This window comes from Mercurialis annua, linkage group LG8 (genome assembly GCF_937616625.2).
Source record: "Mercurialis annua linkage group LG8, ddMerAnnu1.2, whole genome shotgun sequence".
Classification (NCBI taxonomy): Eukaryota; Viridiplantae; Streptophyta; class Magnoliopsida; order Malpighiales; family Euphorbiaceae; genus Mercurialis; species Mercurialis annua.
This window is the reverse complement of record NC_065577.1, coordinates 374816-392384: the sequence shown is the minus strand read 5'-3', so window position 1 is coordinate 392384 and position 17569 is coordinate 374816. Positions and strand designations below refer to the sequence as shown.

Here is a 17569-nt window from a genome sequence, read left to right as displayed (position 1 = left end):
AAATTAACAAGGACAAAACAAAGGTTCTCTTCTCAGCTAATGTGCCAAATGCTACGAAGGTTGTTTTGGCGAACCGTCTTGGCTTTGCTGTTACAGAGGACTTGGGTAATTACCTGGGAGTTCCTCTCTTGCATGGAAGGTACACTAATAGACATAATGCAGGTGTTATGGCGAGAATCAGCTCTAGACTCTCAAACTGGAATGCCAAGACTTTATCTTTAGCAGGAAGGTCTACTCTTATCAAGTCTGTCCTCTCCGCCATCCCAATTTATACGATGCAGACCACGACTTTATCTAAGAGCTCCTGTAGTGAGATTGATAGAAGATGTAGGAAGTTCCTTTGGGGGTCTTCGGAGGAATCAAGAAAGATCAATCTCATTAAATGGGATGTTGTCCAGCAAACTAAGGCTAGAGGAGGTCTTGGCCATAAAAACACGAGTCTCATGAATGAGGCACTCTTGATGAAAGTTGGTTGGAAGATTTTGGTGGAGCAAGACCTGTTCTGGGTCAAGATGCTCAGAGCTAAATACAAAATCAATGATAAATGGATTTACTCCGTTCCTAATACTAAGGGTTCTTCGCACTTATGGCAGTCCTTGGGAAAATGCTGGAATAACCTTATTTCGGGCATTCGATGGGCTCTGTGTGATGGGGCAACTGTTCGTTTTTGGATTGATCCTTGGTTAGGGGAAGGTGTTTCGCTTATCCAGGTTGCTAATGACCAAGTTCCTGTGGATTCTCTTCATCTTACAGTGGATTGTTTTGTTGATAGCAACGGTGGATGGTGGTGGTCGAAATTCGCTGAGTTCATCCCCAATTGCTGGCTAATGAAGATAGCAAATTTTATTCCTCCAAACCCAAGTAACGGAAATGACTTCGTGTACTGGGGTATGTCCAGCTCTGGCGTTTTTACTACAAAATCTGCATATTGCCTTCTTGACAATGGTAGAGACCCGATTGAGGAGAAAAATTGGAGATGCATTTGGACTTGGCCTGGGCCTGAAAAGATCAGATTCTTTTTGTGGTTGGTGGCCCATGGAAGATTGTTAACTAATGAAGATAGAAACAGGCGGCATCTCTCTGATGATAACATTTGCCCTAGATGTAAATCTGAAGTCGAATCCATTGTTCATGTTCTTCGGGACTGTTTCTTCTCTAGGATGCTTTGGAGAAGAATCTTGAATCCAGACAATAGCAATGGTTTCTTCTCGATGGAAGCTGGAGTTTGGCTTGAGAAGAATCTGACTGGTGCGTTCAATGGTAATGGAAAGGAGGACTGGAGTTGTATCTTTGGTATTACTCTTTGGAGTATTTGGCATTGGAGAAACATGTTCGTCTTTGAGGGTAAAGTTATCCCTATTGCTGTGATTCTTAATGAAATTAATGATAAGATGAACTATATTTCAATTGCTTTGGAGAATAACAAGAGGAAAGGGGTGATTCGCAGAATGTATAAAAGCATTTCGGTTGGTTGGAAGTTCCCACCTCCAGGATGGGTCAAGATCAACACTGATGGAGCCTTTAACCATGCCAATCGAGTTGCTAAGGCCGGTGGTATAGCTCGAGATGATTCTGGTAAGTGGCTGGGTAGCTTTTCTTTGTGTTGTGGTGAAGACTCGGTTCTTGGTGCTGAGTTCAGAGGAGTCTATAATGGGTTAATTCTGGGATGGAATCTGGGTGTTGCTAAATTGCTGCTGGAAGTTGATAATAAGCAGGTGGTGGACAAGATTAATTCTGGTTCAGATGATGCAGCGGGATTTTCGAATATCCTCTCTGCTATTAAGGGTCTCTTGAGAAGAAATTGGGTAGTCAAAATTTATCATGTCTACAGGGAAGCGAATGGTGCAGCGGATCACTTAGCTTCTGTTATGCCAGATAATGTTGTAGGAGTCACTTGGCATGATTCTCCCCCTCCTAGTCTTATAGAGTTTTTGAAGCATGACATTCAAGGCATAGCATATGATCGTAATGTGCTTGTTTAGTTCCTTTCTGTTTTAGGCTTATGCCTCCTCTTTGTACCAAAAAAAAGAATAGAGGTACTGCATTGGGATTTAACACTGGAGTGAGGATCGTTAGAAGGTGGGAGTCGGCACATATCTGTCTACACGGCCATCATCTTCTATTTTGAATAAGGACTACTAGTCATTGGCTTTCTTTTTACCAAATCTAGAATACACAGATGTTTAAACATCACAAACCACAATTAATGTGTTTCATGCTTCATTTCTGCAATCTTTTGCTATTGCAAGATCTCTCAAACCCACCTATCAGCCACTCTATCTTAGCAACAAAACTTCTCCAATTCGCTATTTCCTGAAATATTTCTATAACTCCAAAATTTTATATTTTACAAACTACCGTTATAAAATTGTCATATTTCCGTTTCTGTTCCTATCGTTTAAGCGTCACATACTCACCCTGTCTATATAGCATCAGTCATGGATACAATCTTAAGTATATCCTAGGAATTTGAGTTTGTTCATTGACTATTGAAACTGATTCTTCACATAGACATCCAAACTACAAGAAATGATTACCTTCGCAATGCCATACTACTATATTCCTGCACCATCTTCACTCTTCGTTTCTTCCTGCTTACAGTGAGCCACGTCATAAGTTGCATGGACTCCAACTAACAGATAGTACATAATCATGACTGCACTGCAAATTATAAACCTCCAGAATGCTATCAACCCCAAAGATCCAATCAGAAACAAATTCATCGCAATTGAAAACGATGGTAGCCATGGAACTAAAGGAACACCCCACACCTTAGGGCTATGTTGCTTCGGTAGCAAAGCCATTCCCAAGGTCCCCACAAACCAGAGTACGGATGTCACCACGTATCCAGTCCATCCGCTTTGATTTGCACTCCAGATAGCAGTTATTCCAATTGAAGATCCAATGATGACAGACAAGCAAATAAGAAATTTAACCAACTCATTCTTCCCAGTAACATCTCTCACATAATATCGCCTCACGAGTAAAGCAACAGCCATAAGCATGAAAATAAGGAGTGTACTCAATGAAAACACACTTGACAGGACTTCCAAACTAGTGAAAAATGCTACAATGGCGCTAAGTATAGTTACCAAAAGCGTAGCATTGATGGGCGTTCCGGTTTTTGGATGAACTAAAGCAAACCAAGGAGGAATCATATGGGACCTCGCAATCTGAGTGGTGTATCTTCCTTGTCCGAGTGATCCAACCAGCAAGCTCGTAGTCATTCCCTTAAGAGCACAAATACTCACCAAGTACTTAGCCCAATTCATGCCAATTTGAGCAAAAGCAACAGAATACGCAGCATCTGGATTAATCTCAGAATACTTCACCATCATTGTCAGTGCCAAAGCCATCAAGCAGTAAACCACAGTGATCACAGACATTGAACCAACAAGCCCAATTGGTATATCTCTGGATGGCTTCTCCGTCTCTTCGGCCATAGTAGCAACCATATCAAACCCTGTATAAGACCAGTAGACAACTGCTGCAGCTTCAAAAACACCCTTGGATCCATAAGGAAAGAATGGCGCCAGATTAGAGGCCTTGCCATGAACAAATCCAACAACAATAACAAACACAATTATAAACGCAGTAACAATTGAACTAAGCCAATTCAAAATAGAAGTCCTTTTAGTTCCAGTCATTGCTATAGTATTAGCCGCCAAAAGAACAGCAACAGCAATTGGGTCCAAAAGATTAAACCCATGAGGGAAAGAGTCAACTCTAATTCTCAAGAAGTCAGAATCTTTAGCATTGATCATACTAGCAAAATAAGAAGACCAAGATCTTCCTAAGCCAGCAGCACCGACAACACCCTCCAAAAGAATATTACCAGCAGCAAGAAAAGCAATAAAATCACCTAATTCAATTCTAAGAAAAGAAAAGGAGCCACCAGCAACAGGAATCTCAACAGCAAATTCAGTGTAGCAAAACACAGAAAGCAAAGCAGAGAGACCTGAAATAGCATAAGAAAGAACTATAGCAGGACCAGCACCTCGATTAGCTTCTTGGCCAGTGATGACAAAGATGCCGGAGCCAACAACAGAGCCGAAGCTAAGCCACATAAGGTCCCACCAAGTGAGACACTTGCGCATTGGGTTCTCACTCTCTTTTTGGAGAGTGATGAGCTCGTTGGTGTCTGTGGAGCGAGAAAAGATGCGGTCTTTCAGGCGAGGGAAGGTCTGAGAGAGGGCAGAGAGATAAGTAGAAAGGTTTATAAAAGTGGGTTCAGGGAAAAAATGTTGCTTTCTCCATCTCCAGTAAGATTTGGTTGGTGGGTCTTCTTGAAACTCCATGGATGACGGTGTTGAGCTCAGTAATGGGTGAGACGATGATGATGATAAAGTTTGAGGCATAGGTTGACCCTTTTCTGGTAAGAATTGAAATAGTGCTGCTGTGGTAGTGGTAGAGATCCAGGCTGAAACGGAATCTGGTTGACAACTGGATTCGGTATTACATTTGGACTCAAAAGAATTTCTCCTTAGAAGAGACCATTTACTAATTTGTATATACCAAACGTTTTTCACACCAATCATTTACTTACAATGAATACAGGACATAAGTAATTATAATTCAATTGTAACTGAAGTTATGCAAATAGTAATAAACATTAAATAATGAAAAAGAAACGTAGACATTTTTTAAGTTCGATTAGTTGAGTATATAAATGGGTTTAAAAAAAATTATAGATATTAATCTAATTCAACAGGCAAGTATCTGGTAATTGCATAAGTACAATAAAGTTTGATAAAACCAGCATTTTTTATCCACAAGCAGGAGTATGCAAACTTTGTTTGCATTACTTCTCAGTCGAATGCTAACATAAACTAGCTTTCTTTAACAATAAACTCATTTCATTTAAAGCTCAATTGAAAGTTCAGACATACAAGTTAGTTCTAATGCCTAATTCCAATCACATACATATTACTATTCTACTATTGACTAATCATCATTCAATAAATAATTAAAAAAAAAACTATTGACTAATCATCTTCATCGTCGCTATTGTAGCTCTGGCAAAGGGATAGGAGTCCAGTGCTTGTGTCTTCTGCTCCAGCCTTTTGGTTACTATCAGCAGTCTTGGTTGGTTTCTTAATGACGGCTATTTTGACCAACGGGTGTAAGCTCCTGGGTTTAGCCACATTCCGAGATCCTAAACCGCTTGAACCTTCTGCTGTCAAACAAATAGTAAAAATTAAAAACTGGAACATCTTAAACAAAACTGGTACTATTTCAATTGAGAACATAAAGCAAAAGATGGAAGGTGAACTCTGACTCAAATGCAATTTTGTACATCATACCAACAAATAAAAGCAACTAAAAGATGTAAACATGATATTATAATAAATAAAAGCCAAGGAATAAAGACACAATTAATATCCATAGTATAACATACCTTTGTTGCTTGAGATATCAACAGCATTCTCCTTGGTTAATGAATCCGTCGGTTTGCTGGGAAGTTCATCAGAGATCTTTCTCTTCTGCAATCCGCACAAGAGGATGCATTAGTAAACAAGTCACCATAAAATTTTTGGAAAAAAAAAAGAACTACCTTAAGATACACTTATTGGCTACAGAAAAAATTTAGATGTAAGATGCATGCATCAATATGCATCCAAAATGTATATATAGAGAATTTAACCACATCAAAACTTACTGTACCCTCTGAACAAATTTAGCAAAACCTATTGGTGTTAAAATATTGATAATAACTTCAAACACCAGCTTTGTCTTGATCCTAGCTATCCAAATTTCATAATGTTACAAGAGGAAGCGAAGAAAAAATTTGCTCTGAAATCAACCAGTGCAAAGTAAATGATAATAGCTAATAAAAGACATAAGCTACCAATAAAATTTTCATACCTTCAGATTAGATGCTCCACCATTGCTGCTTGAAGTATGAGCGGAACTGTCATCATCGTTGTCGTCGTCATCATCAAAATCTTCATCAGAAATCCTTCTAATGAGCTCTTTTGACCTTTGCTATAAGAACAAACAAAGCCATGTTAGTAAATCATTCACAAAGACAAATCAAAAGAAGGGAAAGAGTGAGCTCGGCTAAGAAGTGAAAGAAATGAGACATGGAAAAAAAATTACTAACTTCGAATATAGATTTTATAAGTGCTTCATCCTCCTCTTCCATCTTTTTCTCCTGCAAGCATGGAAATCCAACAAAAAGTCAGAATAATGTGATAAAAAAATCAAAAGATTAGTATTTGATGTAGGAAGTAAAATCACATTTAAGTAAAGACTGAAAAAAACGTACCTTGTTGACAGCAGTGTGTTGTAAAGCCTCAAGCATTGCATCAACACTCACAGTAGCATGTCTACTCTGCAAAAACAAAAACAAAAAGAAACATTATTAGTCTACTAAGAACAAAATAGAAGCAATCATATGATAAAAAAAGTAGAGTAATTATACCTTCATAGACTTGACTTCATCAAGAGCAGCAAGAATATCCATCTCTCTCTTGGAATCCAATGTCCTATTCTCGAGGGATTTCATAGCATCCCCCATCTCCTCAGCGTCTCTTTTGTTCCTCTGTTTATCAGCTTGCTCATCCTCCGCCCGCCACGGTTCGAAATTGCGAGTGGCACCGGCCTCGACAACATAGTCAGAGTTTTGTGGGTCGGTCTTCATGGCGAGTTCAGCAGAGCATCTGGTGCATTTGAAGTAAAATCTGAAAATTTGAATCCCTAAATAAGTCTGCATCGAATAATAATAATAAACGATTAGGTCAAATTACAATGTTGAATATTTAATAGTTTGATAAGAAAGAAAAAAAGATAGAATGAATTACCTCGCCGACAACGTCTTCTTTGCGGGAATTGAATTTGGTTCCTTTGTAGATGTAATTGCCGCAGGTATTGCAGCGGATGCTCATGGGAAGCATCATTCGGATTTTAATTTGCTGGTTTTTGGGGCGGCGAATACGAGGGAGCTTCGCCGGATCGAAATCCGGTGGGTAATATTTATTCAGCACTTTTCTTTCTCCCATTTGTCTTCTCTTCTGCTAGATTAGGTTACAATCGACGACGCAGTTAATAATACAAACTGCAAAGGAACAAGAAACAAAGTAGCCGATGTGATATGATATGGTCTTATTTATAAGCAAATAATCAAGTTGACTTTCAGCAGTTCATCAGGACTATTACTGTTTGTTTTATTCAGGCCCAACCCAGATCAGTCCAGCCCAGCCCAGACCAGCCCAAGTATTTTTTATTGTTTTACTTTTTTTAATCATTTTAGTATTTACTTTTGGATTAGTGATCAAAGTTTATTTATTTGAACTATAAAGTTGAGATTGATATTTTTTGTAATTTAAGCAAAAGGTCAATCCAATAAAATACAATGAATTACAAAATGGGATTAGAGATTTTATTAAAACTGTATTTGATTGACTATAATTAAACATAAAACAATTCTACTAAAGATGTAATTATTTTTTATTTGGGATAAACTAAATACTTATTTTTATGTCAAGTATGATTTTGGTAATTCAAATGTTCTAATTAGTTAATGAAATTATATGACCCCAACATTATGAATGATTGACCATTCCACACCTCCTCCTCCCTATTTCTAATTACGGTATGTTTGTTATAGAAAGCAAAACACGCAAAAGCACTGTCGTTTTTAGCAACCTTTTGCTAATTTCTCTCCGTGTCTGTTTACTAGAACTTCTAGTGTAGTGTTTGTGTTAATGTCTTGAGAAAATCTCTGTAAATCTCAAAGCTTTCATCAAAAAAAACTTAAAGCCTTTTAACAGACACACTGCAACGGTCTTAAATCGACTTTGAAAAGAGAAAAAAAAAAGCTTTATTTATTCTTCACGAGAAACCCCATTATTTCTCTGTGTTCTTTTGGGTAAAGTGATAGCCTTTTCAGCTACTAATATATGTAATCTCAGAGATAAAAGCAAATAAAAAGTTAGTTAGATTTGTTGGTGAGGAGGAATCTCATTAGCTGCCAGATGCTTTTTTCCTGAGCTTCTCAAGATTATGGCTGATGATCTCTGGTTCTTCCCTAAGGTTTCTCCATTAATCTCCCCCTTCAATTTTTTCTTGCATGTTCATATTATTTTAAGTGGGCATGCAATCTTGTAAATGAATGAATAGAAAACAGTTTGTTCTACTTATGTGTCTGTCTGGTTAATTTGTTAAAGAATATTTGGTAAGAACATGTGTTCTGTGTTGTTTGTGTGATCTATTCTAGATTTGCATTTGTTTATATCATATAAAGTTCCTACATTTACGGAATTTTATAATACAAGCTTGCCTACCCAGATTTTCGATTGATATATCTCTACTGTTTTCTTTTTATAATCTTAATTAAACACCATTTATTTGGCTCTAATTGGATTATCGTTGTATAGCTGAATCTCAGCTGATTATCAGTTGCTATTTGATAGTATTTAGTGATGTTTCGCTTATTATTTGTTCTCTATCAATTTCAGGATGCTTTCAACATTAAGGCTCCAAAAAAGGCTCCTTTGGTGTTAAGGATGGTTGTTTTGGTGTTTGTAATGATATGTGGTGTCTATGTTTGCGCTGTTTGTCTTAAGCAAATCCGCACTACGTCAAGCCCTGGAATTTTCAGTATTGGAGTCATCGAAAAGCCCTGCCCGGAACCTAATATTGAGCCCTGGGAAATCCCTTATGTGCACTACCCTAAACCCATAACGTATAGCAGGTAACAGATTGACCGGCACATTTTGTTTCATGTTTTCGTTTAGCTTTTAATAATGTGACTATTTGGTACGCTACAGGGCTGAATGTTTGTGCAACCCGGTGAGGAATTTTGCCATTCTGTCAATGCAGAGATCTGGGAGTGGATGGTTTGAGACTTTATTAAATAATCATACTAACATCAGCTCAAATGGAGAGATTTTCTCTGTTAAAGTTAGGAGGAGTAATATTTCGATGATTGTGGAGACTTTGGACAAAATTTATAATTTAGACTGGCTAAGTAGTGCTTCCAAGAATGAATGTACAGCTGGTGTTGGCTTAAAGTGGATGCTTAATCAGGTGAGAGCTCTACTTATTCATGAATTATATCCATTTCATATTGGAATGCCTTTAACTTGTCAGATTGGATATAAGACCCTTCATTTGAGTTAATTTTTTATGTGTTGCTTGGGCTTATGTATTATTTTATCATCTGATATACTTGTATATACTGAGTACATTTTACTATTGTTGTGATTCAGGTATTGTAAGAGTTCTATATACCTTACTGAGTACATTTTACTATTGTTGTGATTCAGAATACCTGTAAGAGCTCTATATACCTTATGGTCACACACATACATACACACACACGAGAGAGAGTGGTGTTTGGAATCATAAATTTTGCATGCAAGCATTTTGTTATGGTCAAACCTGAGTGTTTTATTCAGTTTGGTGGCTATTTTGGGCTAACAAGGTGACTTGAAATAGCAGTTTTGATGTTTACTCCATTGATGCTTGTGTCTCTTCTTTCACGTGTCTCTTTCCAGTTACATAACTTGATTTAAAATGTACCGTGGATTATTGTGTGATGACACCTGATTGAAGTTATGTTTGAAGAACTTATGATAATTCCTTCCATTTCCATTGAGAACAATAAACTCAATCCCAAAAGTAAATGTTGGTGTCATTTGGCCTAATTTGAAAAAGAGGAGAGGGGGAACCTTGCAATTTGGGAGAGAAATATATAAAGATTTAATAAAGAGGATGTATTTTATGTTATGCGTGGTACATGACTTGCTGCGGAAACAGTTAAAATCTCTCCCATTTTTTAGATTGAAAGTTTTAGTTCATTCGTTTCCCTTTGGCAGTTCTAAACCACTTTAACACAAAAGTGGTAACAATCTGATTCTTGCTTCCCTTGCGTGCTTGTATACAGGCCAGGCTATTATTTTATGAATGCCAGTTAGATATTACTTTAAAGGACTGTTTTCTTTTTGTGGTGGGTTACTGGCGATAGGATACTGTGATTTGGTGCATTATCTCTAAAGCTCTATATTTTCTTTGTTTCTTATTCCGTCTTATCTCTTAAAGGGCCTTCTTGCTTAACGGTTGATGTAGGGTGTGATGCAACATCACGAGGAAATAGTCGAGTATTTCAAAACTAGAGGTGTTTCAGCTATCTTTCTCTTCAGGAGAAATCTCTTGCGTAGAATGATTTCAGTACTGGCAAATTCTTATGATCGAGAAGCTAAGCTATTAAACGGGACCCATAAGTCTCATGTTCATTCGTCTGATGAGGTCATTCTTCTTATCCTCTTTTCTCTGTAACTCCATTTATCAGATTTCTAAATGACAAGAAATGGTTTTAGGCAGAGATACTAGCTAAATACAAGCCTTTTATCAATGCAACTTTGCTGCCAGCCAATCTGAAGCAAGTAGAAGAAACTACTACGAGAGCATTAGAGTACTTCAAGAGCACCAGGCACATTCTTGTTTACTATGAGGATGTAGTCAAAAACCATACTGTAAGCCAATTTATCTGAACTCTTATACTAAGAAATTCTTTTGTCCATTATTGAGTTAGAGCATAGCTTATTCAAGACCAACAAAACAGTGGAACAAGAACAACAACAAACAATGTACTTTGCTTGTCGTGTGCAGAAATTACAAGAGGTTCAAGATTTTTTGAGGGTTCCACGAAGAGAGCTCAGGAGTCGGCAAGTAAGAATACATAATAAATCGTTACGTGACCAGGTTGCGAATTGGGATGAGGTCGAACACGCTCTTAAAGGAACGCAGTACGAAAGCTTCCTTCACGGAGATTATGGGAGGTAAAGAAAGCGGGAAATGCTGTAAATAGCATGCGGTATCATCTAACATATATATTTTTCAATAGTTGCAGGAGGCAACAACAAGAGTTCAATCCTGTTGAAATTTTGGCAGCAAAAAAAATTTGAATTACAGAGTATTCAAATCGGTGTTACTGATCGGGTTTTGACCCTCCAAAATTAGTATTCCATTTATTCTTTTCGAGTTTGGTTCGACATGTATCCTGCTGTATTTGTTTATTGTGCACGACTGAAAAAGAAAAAAAATGTAAAGATGGAAGCTTTTCATGTTGATTCAGCGGTGTTTGCCGTGTAAACTGTAATGCAGGTTCCAATTAGTTGTGCTGTGCATGTGCTGAAAAGAGCCATTCAAAGTATTGAAACGACAGCGTTGACCCACAATTACAGCTCCCACACCACACAGCCATCAGGCCATTGCCACTAGCTTAAAAATTGACCGAATCGGTCACTAATTTTGTTAATTTTTTCTAGTTGTTGCTATATATAGTAAAAAAGTTCGACATTACACACTGTTATTTATATTGAATTCATGAAAATGTTCAAAGATTCAGAAAAAAACCCTAAACCCTGGCCAAAACAAATGAAAGTTCGCACTTACAATAGAGTGCAAACTCATTTATTTAAATTAACGGATAAGCTCGAGTTTAGCTCTTAGTAAAATACCAAACCGAGTTAGAAAGTTGCTCAATTCGTTAAACTAAGAAATAAGCTCAAATCGAGCTCTTATTGAATCAAATATACAATTGATATTAAGTTCGTTAAACTAACAAATAAGCTCGAATCGAACTATTATCAAATCAAATACCGAACCGAGTTGGAGAGCTGCATAGTTCGTTAAAATAACAAATAAGCTTGAGTCAGGCTTTTATTGAGTCAAATACTGAACCGGGTTGGAGAGCTGCTCAATTCGTTAAGCTGATAAGAGCATCTCTAATGGTCTCTTTAAAATTAACAAACTCTTTAATTTAAAGAGTTTTATCAATAAATTAAAATCCAATGGACTCTTTAAAATTTAAATTTAAAGAAGAGAGTGAAAATGGCTCTTTACATGTGGAGAGCCATTTCACTATCTATTTTATTTTCAAAAAAATAAACTTTCAAATTTTAAAATAAATTGATTATTTTTTATTTGAAATGTAATATTTTATATTTTTAAATTTAAAAATGAATAAGTAAACCAATATTATTAATATTTTCTATTTTTTAATATTATTTATAAAAATAAAAATAAAATAAAGAGTTATTATTAGAGAGTCTATTGGAGTAAATTTAAATATATTACTCTTTATATTAAAGATACTTTTTATTTTACTAAATATGCTATTTAAAATAAAGAGCACCATTGGAGATGCTCTAAATAAGAGCGAATTGAACTTTTATGGAATCAAATATCGAACCGAGTTGGAGATATTCTGAGTTTGCTAAACTGACCTCTTATCGGATCAAATACTGAATCGAGTTAAAAAGTTGCACAGTTCGTTTACAGTTCTACAATGGTGCGGCAGTTTATTTTTCTTCAAGTTAAAAAGAAATAGCCAAATTTACTATTGTAAGCAAAAAAAAAAAAATAGTAAAAAAAAGCGTGAGCCTTTAAATAAATAGGAAGGTCATAAACCAGGGTTTCTTCTTTTCCAGCCTCTCCTCTTTTCTCTCTCTACAATTGTTATCTCTCTCTCTCTCTCTCTAGAACCAAAGAAAAGAGGAGAGGTTTTAAGTGAAATAAATCTTATCTGCAGTTCATTATCATCAGATCAATAAGATCAAAGATGCAACAGACTCACAACGCTTCTGATGCAACTTCTGCACCATCTCCGCAGCATAATCAGAACCAGCAGCAGCAGCAGCAGCAATGGAATCCCCATATGCAGCAGCAGCAGCAGCACTATATGGCAGCTATGCAGTACCCTGCAGCCGCCATGGTTATGATGCAACAGCAGATGATGATGTACCCTCAGCAGCACCATGCTTCTCATCCTTACATGGGCTACTACCAACAGCAACAGCCGCACCAGCTCAATTATCATCATCACAAGCAGCAGCACTATCACAAACATAATCAGCATAAACTTCAGCAGTACCAACATGTTCCCACTGAAGATTCTAAGACTGTTTGGGTTGGTGACTTGCTTCATTGGATGGATGAGACTTATCTCCATACTTGCTTCTCTCATACCGGCGAGGTATAACCTTTATTTTATACATCAATTTGATTTGTTGTTTACTTTAGTTAGTAGTTGTATAACAGTTTAATTTGGGATCTTTGTATTTACAATTGTTTTTTTACTTTGTATGTTTGATTTCTGCTGTAAGTTTTAACATTAGATTTGGATCTTTGTATTATGTCTCTAGATTTTGACCTTGTAAGATGAGTATTGTTTTTTTGCTTTCCGTTTGTTGACCATGATGTAGATGTGCTGAAATTAGTGAAACTCTGTTGCTCTTAGATTTGATCTAAATTGTTTGAAGTTGGATTCATTTTTTTTTTTTTTGTGTGTGGAAGTATAATGAAAGGAATCACTTTATAATAAATTGTAGCATAAAGTATTCAGTTGCACATGGACCTTGAAATTGCCTATCAGAAAGGAAAATGCTTCTGTAATTGGAAAACCGAAAACTCATGTTTGCTTCTTAGCCGTTGTATAATATACATCCGTCATTCTCTCAGAATTCATTTGTTCTTATATTCCTGATCATCTTTGAAATTAAGTTCTCAAATTTTATCCTAGTATATGTGCCTTAACCTGGCTAGAGGGAAATGTAGGTGTGTCTTTTTGAGCAAGTCCATTTGGATTTCTTCTTGTAGTATTCGTATTATCCATTTAATCATGTCTTATATCTGGATTCTCTCTAGATTACTTTTAAATTTTCAGTAAAATTTGCTCTTGTTGAATGAATAAGGTTGGCTAGAACAATGGCCTCAGCTTTGCCAACACAATGCCGTATCACAATCAAAATAGTCAAATATATGGAAATCCAATGGAAACGCTTGATCAAACATTACAAAGCTATATTCGTATTCAAACTGCAGTGGATGGTGCAAGAAAAACATTTCCTAAAAAACAAAAGCCAGCTTTTTTTGATTTAAAACCCCATCAAACAATTAAATTAATACCTCACAAACTCAGATTGATTGTACTTCATTAATTAAGCAACATGTAAGTAAGTAAAATTATCATGTGCGGCTGGTAACGTTTCAAGAACAATATTGTCAAAGAGGCTTCAAGTTAGATGTCTGCATAGACTCCCTCTTAGGTATATGAACATTAATGATAAATTTGATTGGCCCAGCTGAGTAACAGCTTTGCACATCATATTCTGAAAATATGAGGCATGGCTTAGTTTGTTAAGTAAATCACTAGATAATTTCATAGGAATGCACTATTACAGTTTACTATCCTGCTTATTTTATATATTTTTCATCATATCTTGCCAAAAAAATTGTCATGTTTTTGTACTTTTATGCTTGCATTTACATTTTGAGCTCGCATTTATTTTTTCATGTGTAGCTTTACTTGTAATATAAACTATATATCCCAGTAGGTGGAGATGCTTCATCCTTGTTATGCATTAATGGCGTGATTTACAGCCCTTCTACCTGTTCCGTTTCTCCTGTGGGAACAATTGTTTGAATTACACTGCATTATTCACGTGTTTACACTGATATCGTGCCACTAAATATGCAGGTTTCCGCTGTCAAAGTTATACGCAATAAGCAAACTGGTCAGCCAGAAGGATATGGATTCATTGAGTTCTATTCGCATGCAGCAGCTGATAAAGTCTTGCAGAACTATAATGGCTCTATGATGCCAAACACAGATCAACCTTTCCGTCTCAATTGGGCAAGCTTTGCAGGGGAGAGGCGATCAGAAACTGGTTCTGATCTGTCAATATTCGTGGGAGATTTGGCTGCAGATGTGACAGATACTATGTTGCAGGAAACCTTTTCCAGTAAATATCCTTCTGTTAAGGGAGCAAAAGTTGTCACTGATCTAAATTCTGGTCGTTCAAAAGGTTATGGATTTGTTAGATTTGGTGATGAAAATGAGAGGTCAAGGGCTATGACAGACATGAATGGGATTTATTGCTCAAGCAGACCCATGCGCATAGGTGTTGCTACTCCCAAAAAGTCAAACCCATATCAGCAGCAGTATTCTTCACAAGGTATAACATGGTGCCCCTAGCTTCGCATTTTTGATTTGGAAGCACAAATTCTCTAGTTTAATTTTTTTTCAATCGTTCGTCTGAAATCAGGAGGTCTGGGTGTTTCCATGTTTGTGTAACTGTTGTTTTTCACATAGAGAAGTCATCGTATTGTTTTTGGGCATTGTCTAGCAGTATTTGAGCAGCCATGACCCTGCTTATGCGTGCTCTGCATGTGTTCAGAGACTAGGGGTGCGCAAAACCGAATCGAACTGACAAATTTGCTTATGTTCTATTTTGATGGAAAATAATTTCTGTTCAATTTTGATCCAAAGCCGAACCAAAAAAAACCAACTGAACCAACTGGTCCGGTTTGATTTGTAACATTTCAGATTTTCATAAAATTGATTTGGTTCAATTTGAACAACAAAATTAAGAATTTGAACCGAATGCAAACCCTGACAATTATCTGGTTCGGTTCAGTTTGAACCGAATGCAAACCCTATTAGGGACCATGTTGTGTTGATACTCCCACTTTGACATTCAATGTGTTGCTTCCGTTAGTTTTGTTGGGTATGTTAGGTGGTTTGCCCGTATCTATGGGTGTTTAATTCAATAATTCAAGCACATAGTTTGGGATATATATTTAGTGGGTTTCCTTGTATATTTCTAACTTGTTCAAGCTTGGTATCATGGCATATCACATGCTATCTCTGTTTTAGATCTTACTCTCTAATTCTAGGCCTCTATGTTTCTTCTTTCTCCAGTATTTTTGTTCTTTGAGATCTAGACTTATGGTTAATAACTTGCTAAAATTTATTGCTGAGTTCAGTAACCTTCACTCATGCGTACAGTCAGTTTCAGCTCTAAAGCTAAAGCATTTTCCATCTTTTCATTAGCTTTGGTGTTGGCAGGTGGACATGCTCTAAATGGTGCTATGGTCCAAGGGTCTCAGTCTGATGGAGACTCCAGCAATACTACAGTGAGTTTGGCTTTCTCATCTTGCTTTGAGTTTATAGAATTCTACAAGTCCCCTCATTAATTTAATACTTCAGATATTTGTGGGAGGAATCGACTCTGACATTAGCGATGAGGATCTCAGGCAACCCTTTTCCCAGTTTGGTGAGGTTGTTTCTGTGAAAATACCGGTAGGAAAAGGATGTGGTTTCGTGCAATTTGCTGACAGGTACTCTCCCCTTTTGTGTACGGAAGAAATCTTCTACTAATAATGCGGATAGTTTTAAATTAATTAATTTTAGTTAGAGGTAACATTACTAAAATATTTTTGAAAATCTTCCAACGGTAGAGATGAGCATTTTATGTTTGATTTCTGTGTCCATGTAATTATTCATGTTGTTCTGTCTAATTTCAGAAAAAGTGCCGAGGATGCATTGGAGAGTTTGAATGGCACAACAATTGGCAAGCAGACAGTTCGTCTTTCTTGGGGTCGTAGTCCAGCGAACAAACAGGTAAATAATTTTGACCAAGTGCGAGGTTTATCATGGATGCGCTATCTCCTTACTTTTCTCATCATAGCTAAAAATTAATTGTGTACTGTATAGCGCGTTGCTTAACTGTTTTTAAGTTATGGAATGGCATCAGACACTTCAAATGCAGTTTGACTTGTTATCATCCCAAAACTCAGATTTGGTATTTTAGTATAAAGAAACTTCATCATTTGCATGGTTTGCTCTGTTTACATGTGGCCTTGTTGAGAATATCATTATCCTATGACTAGCTTTTCGCACCGGTTACTTGTTTTATTCTTTGTATAGTCTTTTAGGGACTTCCTTTTCCTATAAATGTATACATTTTCATTGGTTGAGTGTATAAATGCTGTTGGCAGTGGAGAGGGGAACATAATAATCAGTGGAATGGATCATATTACGGAGGGCAAGGATATAGTGGATATGGATATGCAGCAAATGGAGAGCAGAATGGGTATGTTGCGGCTGCGGCTTCGGGTGCATCATAACGAGCAGGGCGTAGGTTGGTGAAAAAGGAGGATTGCTTGAGCTGTTGCTGCTTTGGTGATCTGTACTTTGGAGAATTTTGTAGCAAGATTATGTTAAAGTTTGTATCAATATTTATTTGGGAATTTTGTGTGTGATGGGCGGGAACCTTATTTATTTGTTGGCTTTTTATTAAACTCTAAGCAACGATGAGGTTTGAGAAAAATAGATAAAGCTTTTTGAACGCATTCTAGATTTGGTCATAAACGATGCAAACTAATGTATTGATGCAATCATAAGTATGTTGCATTTAGTGCAGCAAGCACTTTTCAAAAAGAATCTGAGATATGACAGAAGCTTCTTTATTTAGCATAAGCTGAATGATTTTTCAGTTTTATTGAAAATTAAATTTTTCCTCGATGCTTTGTCCTCCTATTGTGGTTTGAACGTTTGGTTAATTGTCAACATTTCAATGTCTATATGCGGCAGTGGATTCATGAATTTCATATAAGGTGGACGGAAACATTAAACCATAGTATCATTTTATAAAAATGGGTAAAAATAAATTTAAGATGTGTATTTATTATTAGAAAAATTAAATTTACAAGTGTTCGATCCATATTTGGATTTTGCTAAAGGTAGCCCCCAATCTCCATTTGAAAAGCCTACATTCAT

The 17569-nt window shown here is 36.6% G+C and overlaps 4 protein-coding genes across 6 annotated transcripts; 2 read left to right on the top strand and 2 right to left on the bottom strand.

Moving 5' to 3' along the window:
- Positions 1-2457: 2457 nt before the first annotated feature.
- LOC126661182 (cationic amino acid transporter 8, vacuolar) lies at positions 2458-4553 on the bottom strand. The gene has a single exon (XM_050354997.1). The coding sequence runs from the start codon at positions 4536-4538 to the stop codon at positions 2556-2558; it is 1983 nt and encodes a 660-aa protein (XP_050210954.1). The 5' UTR covers positions 4539-4553; the 3' UTR covers positions 2458-2555.
- A 163-nt stretch (positions 4554-4716) lies between these two features.
- On the bottom strand, positions 4717-7095 carry LOC126662232 (uncharacterized). Of its 2 annotated transcripts, none has more exons than XM_050356141.1 (7): positions 6804-7095; positions 6425-6709; positions 6269-6334; positions 6104-6154; positions 5866-5985; positions 5399-5483; positions 4717-5176 (listed from the first exon to the last, which is right to left on the bottom strand). In XM_050356141.1, the coding sequence occupies exons 1-7, from the start codon at positions 6999-7001 to the stop codon at positions 4986-4988; spliced, it is 996 nt and encodes a 331-aa protein (XP_050212098.1). In that variant the 5' UTR covers positions 7002-7095; the 3' UTR covers positions 4717-4985. The 2 variants fall into 2 exon arrangements, with proteins under 2 accessions (XP_050212098.1, XP_050212099.1); XM_050356142.2 differs by having other exon boundaries at positions 4717-5173; positions 6804-7094.
- Positions 7096-7615: 520 nt separating this feature from the next.
- LOC126662270 (uncharacterized) lies at positions 7616-11132 on the top strand. The gene is made up of 6 exons (XM_050356194.2): positions 7616-8034; positions 8460-8695; positions 8772-9030; positions 10072-10251; positions 10323-10478; positions 10615-11132. Exons 1-6 carry the CDS (start codon positions 8005-8007, stop codon positions 10786-10788), a joined length of 1035 nt encoding a protein of 344 aa, XP_050212151.1. The 5' UTR covers positions 7616-8004; the 3' UTR covers positions 10789-11132.
- Positions 11133-12422: 1290 nt separating this feature from the next.
- LOC126661050 (polyadenylate-binding protein RBP47-like) lies at positions 12423-17142 on the top strand. Of its 2 annotated transcripts, none has more exons than XM_050354806.1 (6): positions 12423-12982; positions 14486-14963; positions 15857-15924; positions 15998-16128; positions 16315-16411; positions 16789-17142. In XM_050354806.1, the coding sequence occupies exons 1-6, from the start codon at positions 12569-12571 to the stop codon at positions 16915-16917; spliced, it is 1317 nt and encodes a 438-aa protein (XP_050210763.1). In that variant the 5' UTR covers positions 12423-12568; the 3' UTR covers positions 16918-17142. The 2 variants fall into 2 exon arrangements, with proteins under 2 accessions (XP_050210763.1, XP_050210762.1); XM_050354805.1 differs by having other exon boundaries at positions 15842-15924.
- The last annotated feature ends 427 nt before the right edge of the window (positions 17143-17569 follow it).

What these genes read in the sequence shown, in the direction of transcription:
- LOC126662270 (XM_050356194.2), top strand. Translation starts at nt 8,005, where the DNA reads ATGGCTGATGATCTCTGGTTCTTCCCTAAG. An exon ending in AAACCCATAACGTATAGCAG is followed by an intron (nt 8,696 to 8,771) that starts GTAACAGATTGA and finishes GGTACGCTACAG; the next exon opens with GGCTGAATGTTTGTGCAACC. An exon ending in TAAAGTGGATGCTTAATCAG is followed by an intron (nt 9,031 to 10,071) that starts GTGAGAGCTCTA and finishes CGGTTGATGTAG; the next exon opens with GGTGTGATGCAACATCACGA.
- LOC126661182 (XM_050354997.1), bottom strand. Translation starts at nt 4,538, where the DNA reads ATGATTGGTGTGAAAAACGTTTGGTATATACAAATTAGTAAATGGTCT.
- LOC126662232 (XM_050356141.1), bottom strand. Translation starts at nt 7,001, where the DNA reads ATGGGAGAAAGAAAAGTGCTGAATAAATATTACCCACCGGATTTCGAT. An exon ending in AAGAAGACGTTGTCGGCGAG is followed by an intron (nt 6,710 to 6,803) that starts GTAATTCATTCT and finishes TATTCGATGCAG; the next exon opens with ACTTATTTAGGGATTCAAAT. An exon ending in AACACACTGCTGTCAACAAG is followed by an intron (nt 6,155 to 6,268) that starts GTACGTTTTTTT and finishes CCATGCTTGCAG; the next exon opens with GAGAAAAAGATGGAAGAGGA.
- LOC126661050 (XM_050354805.1), top strand. Translation starts at nt 12,569, where the DNA reads ATGCAACAGACTCACAACGCTTCTGATGCAACTTCTGCACCATCTCCG. An exon ending in GCAGCAGTATTCTTCACAAG is followed by an intron (nt 14,964 to 15,841) that starts GTATAACATGGT and finishes TCTTTTCATTAG; the next exon opens with CTTTGGTGTTGGCAGGTGGA. An exon ending in GAGACTCCAGCAATACTACA is followed by an intron (nt 15,925 to 15,997) that starts GTGAGTTTGGCT and finishes TTAATACTTCAG; the next exon opens with ATATTTGTGGGAGGAATCGA.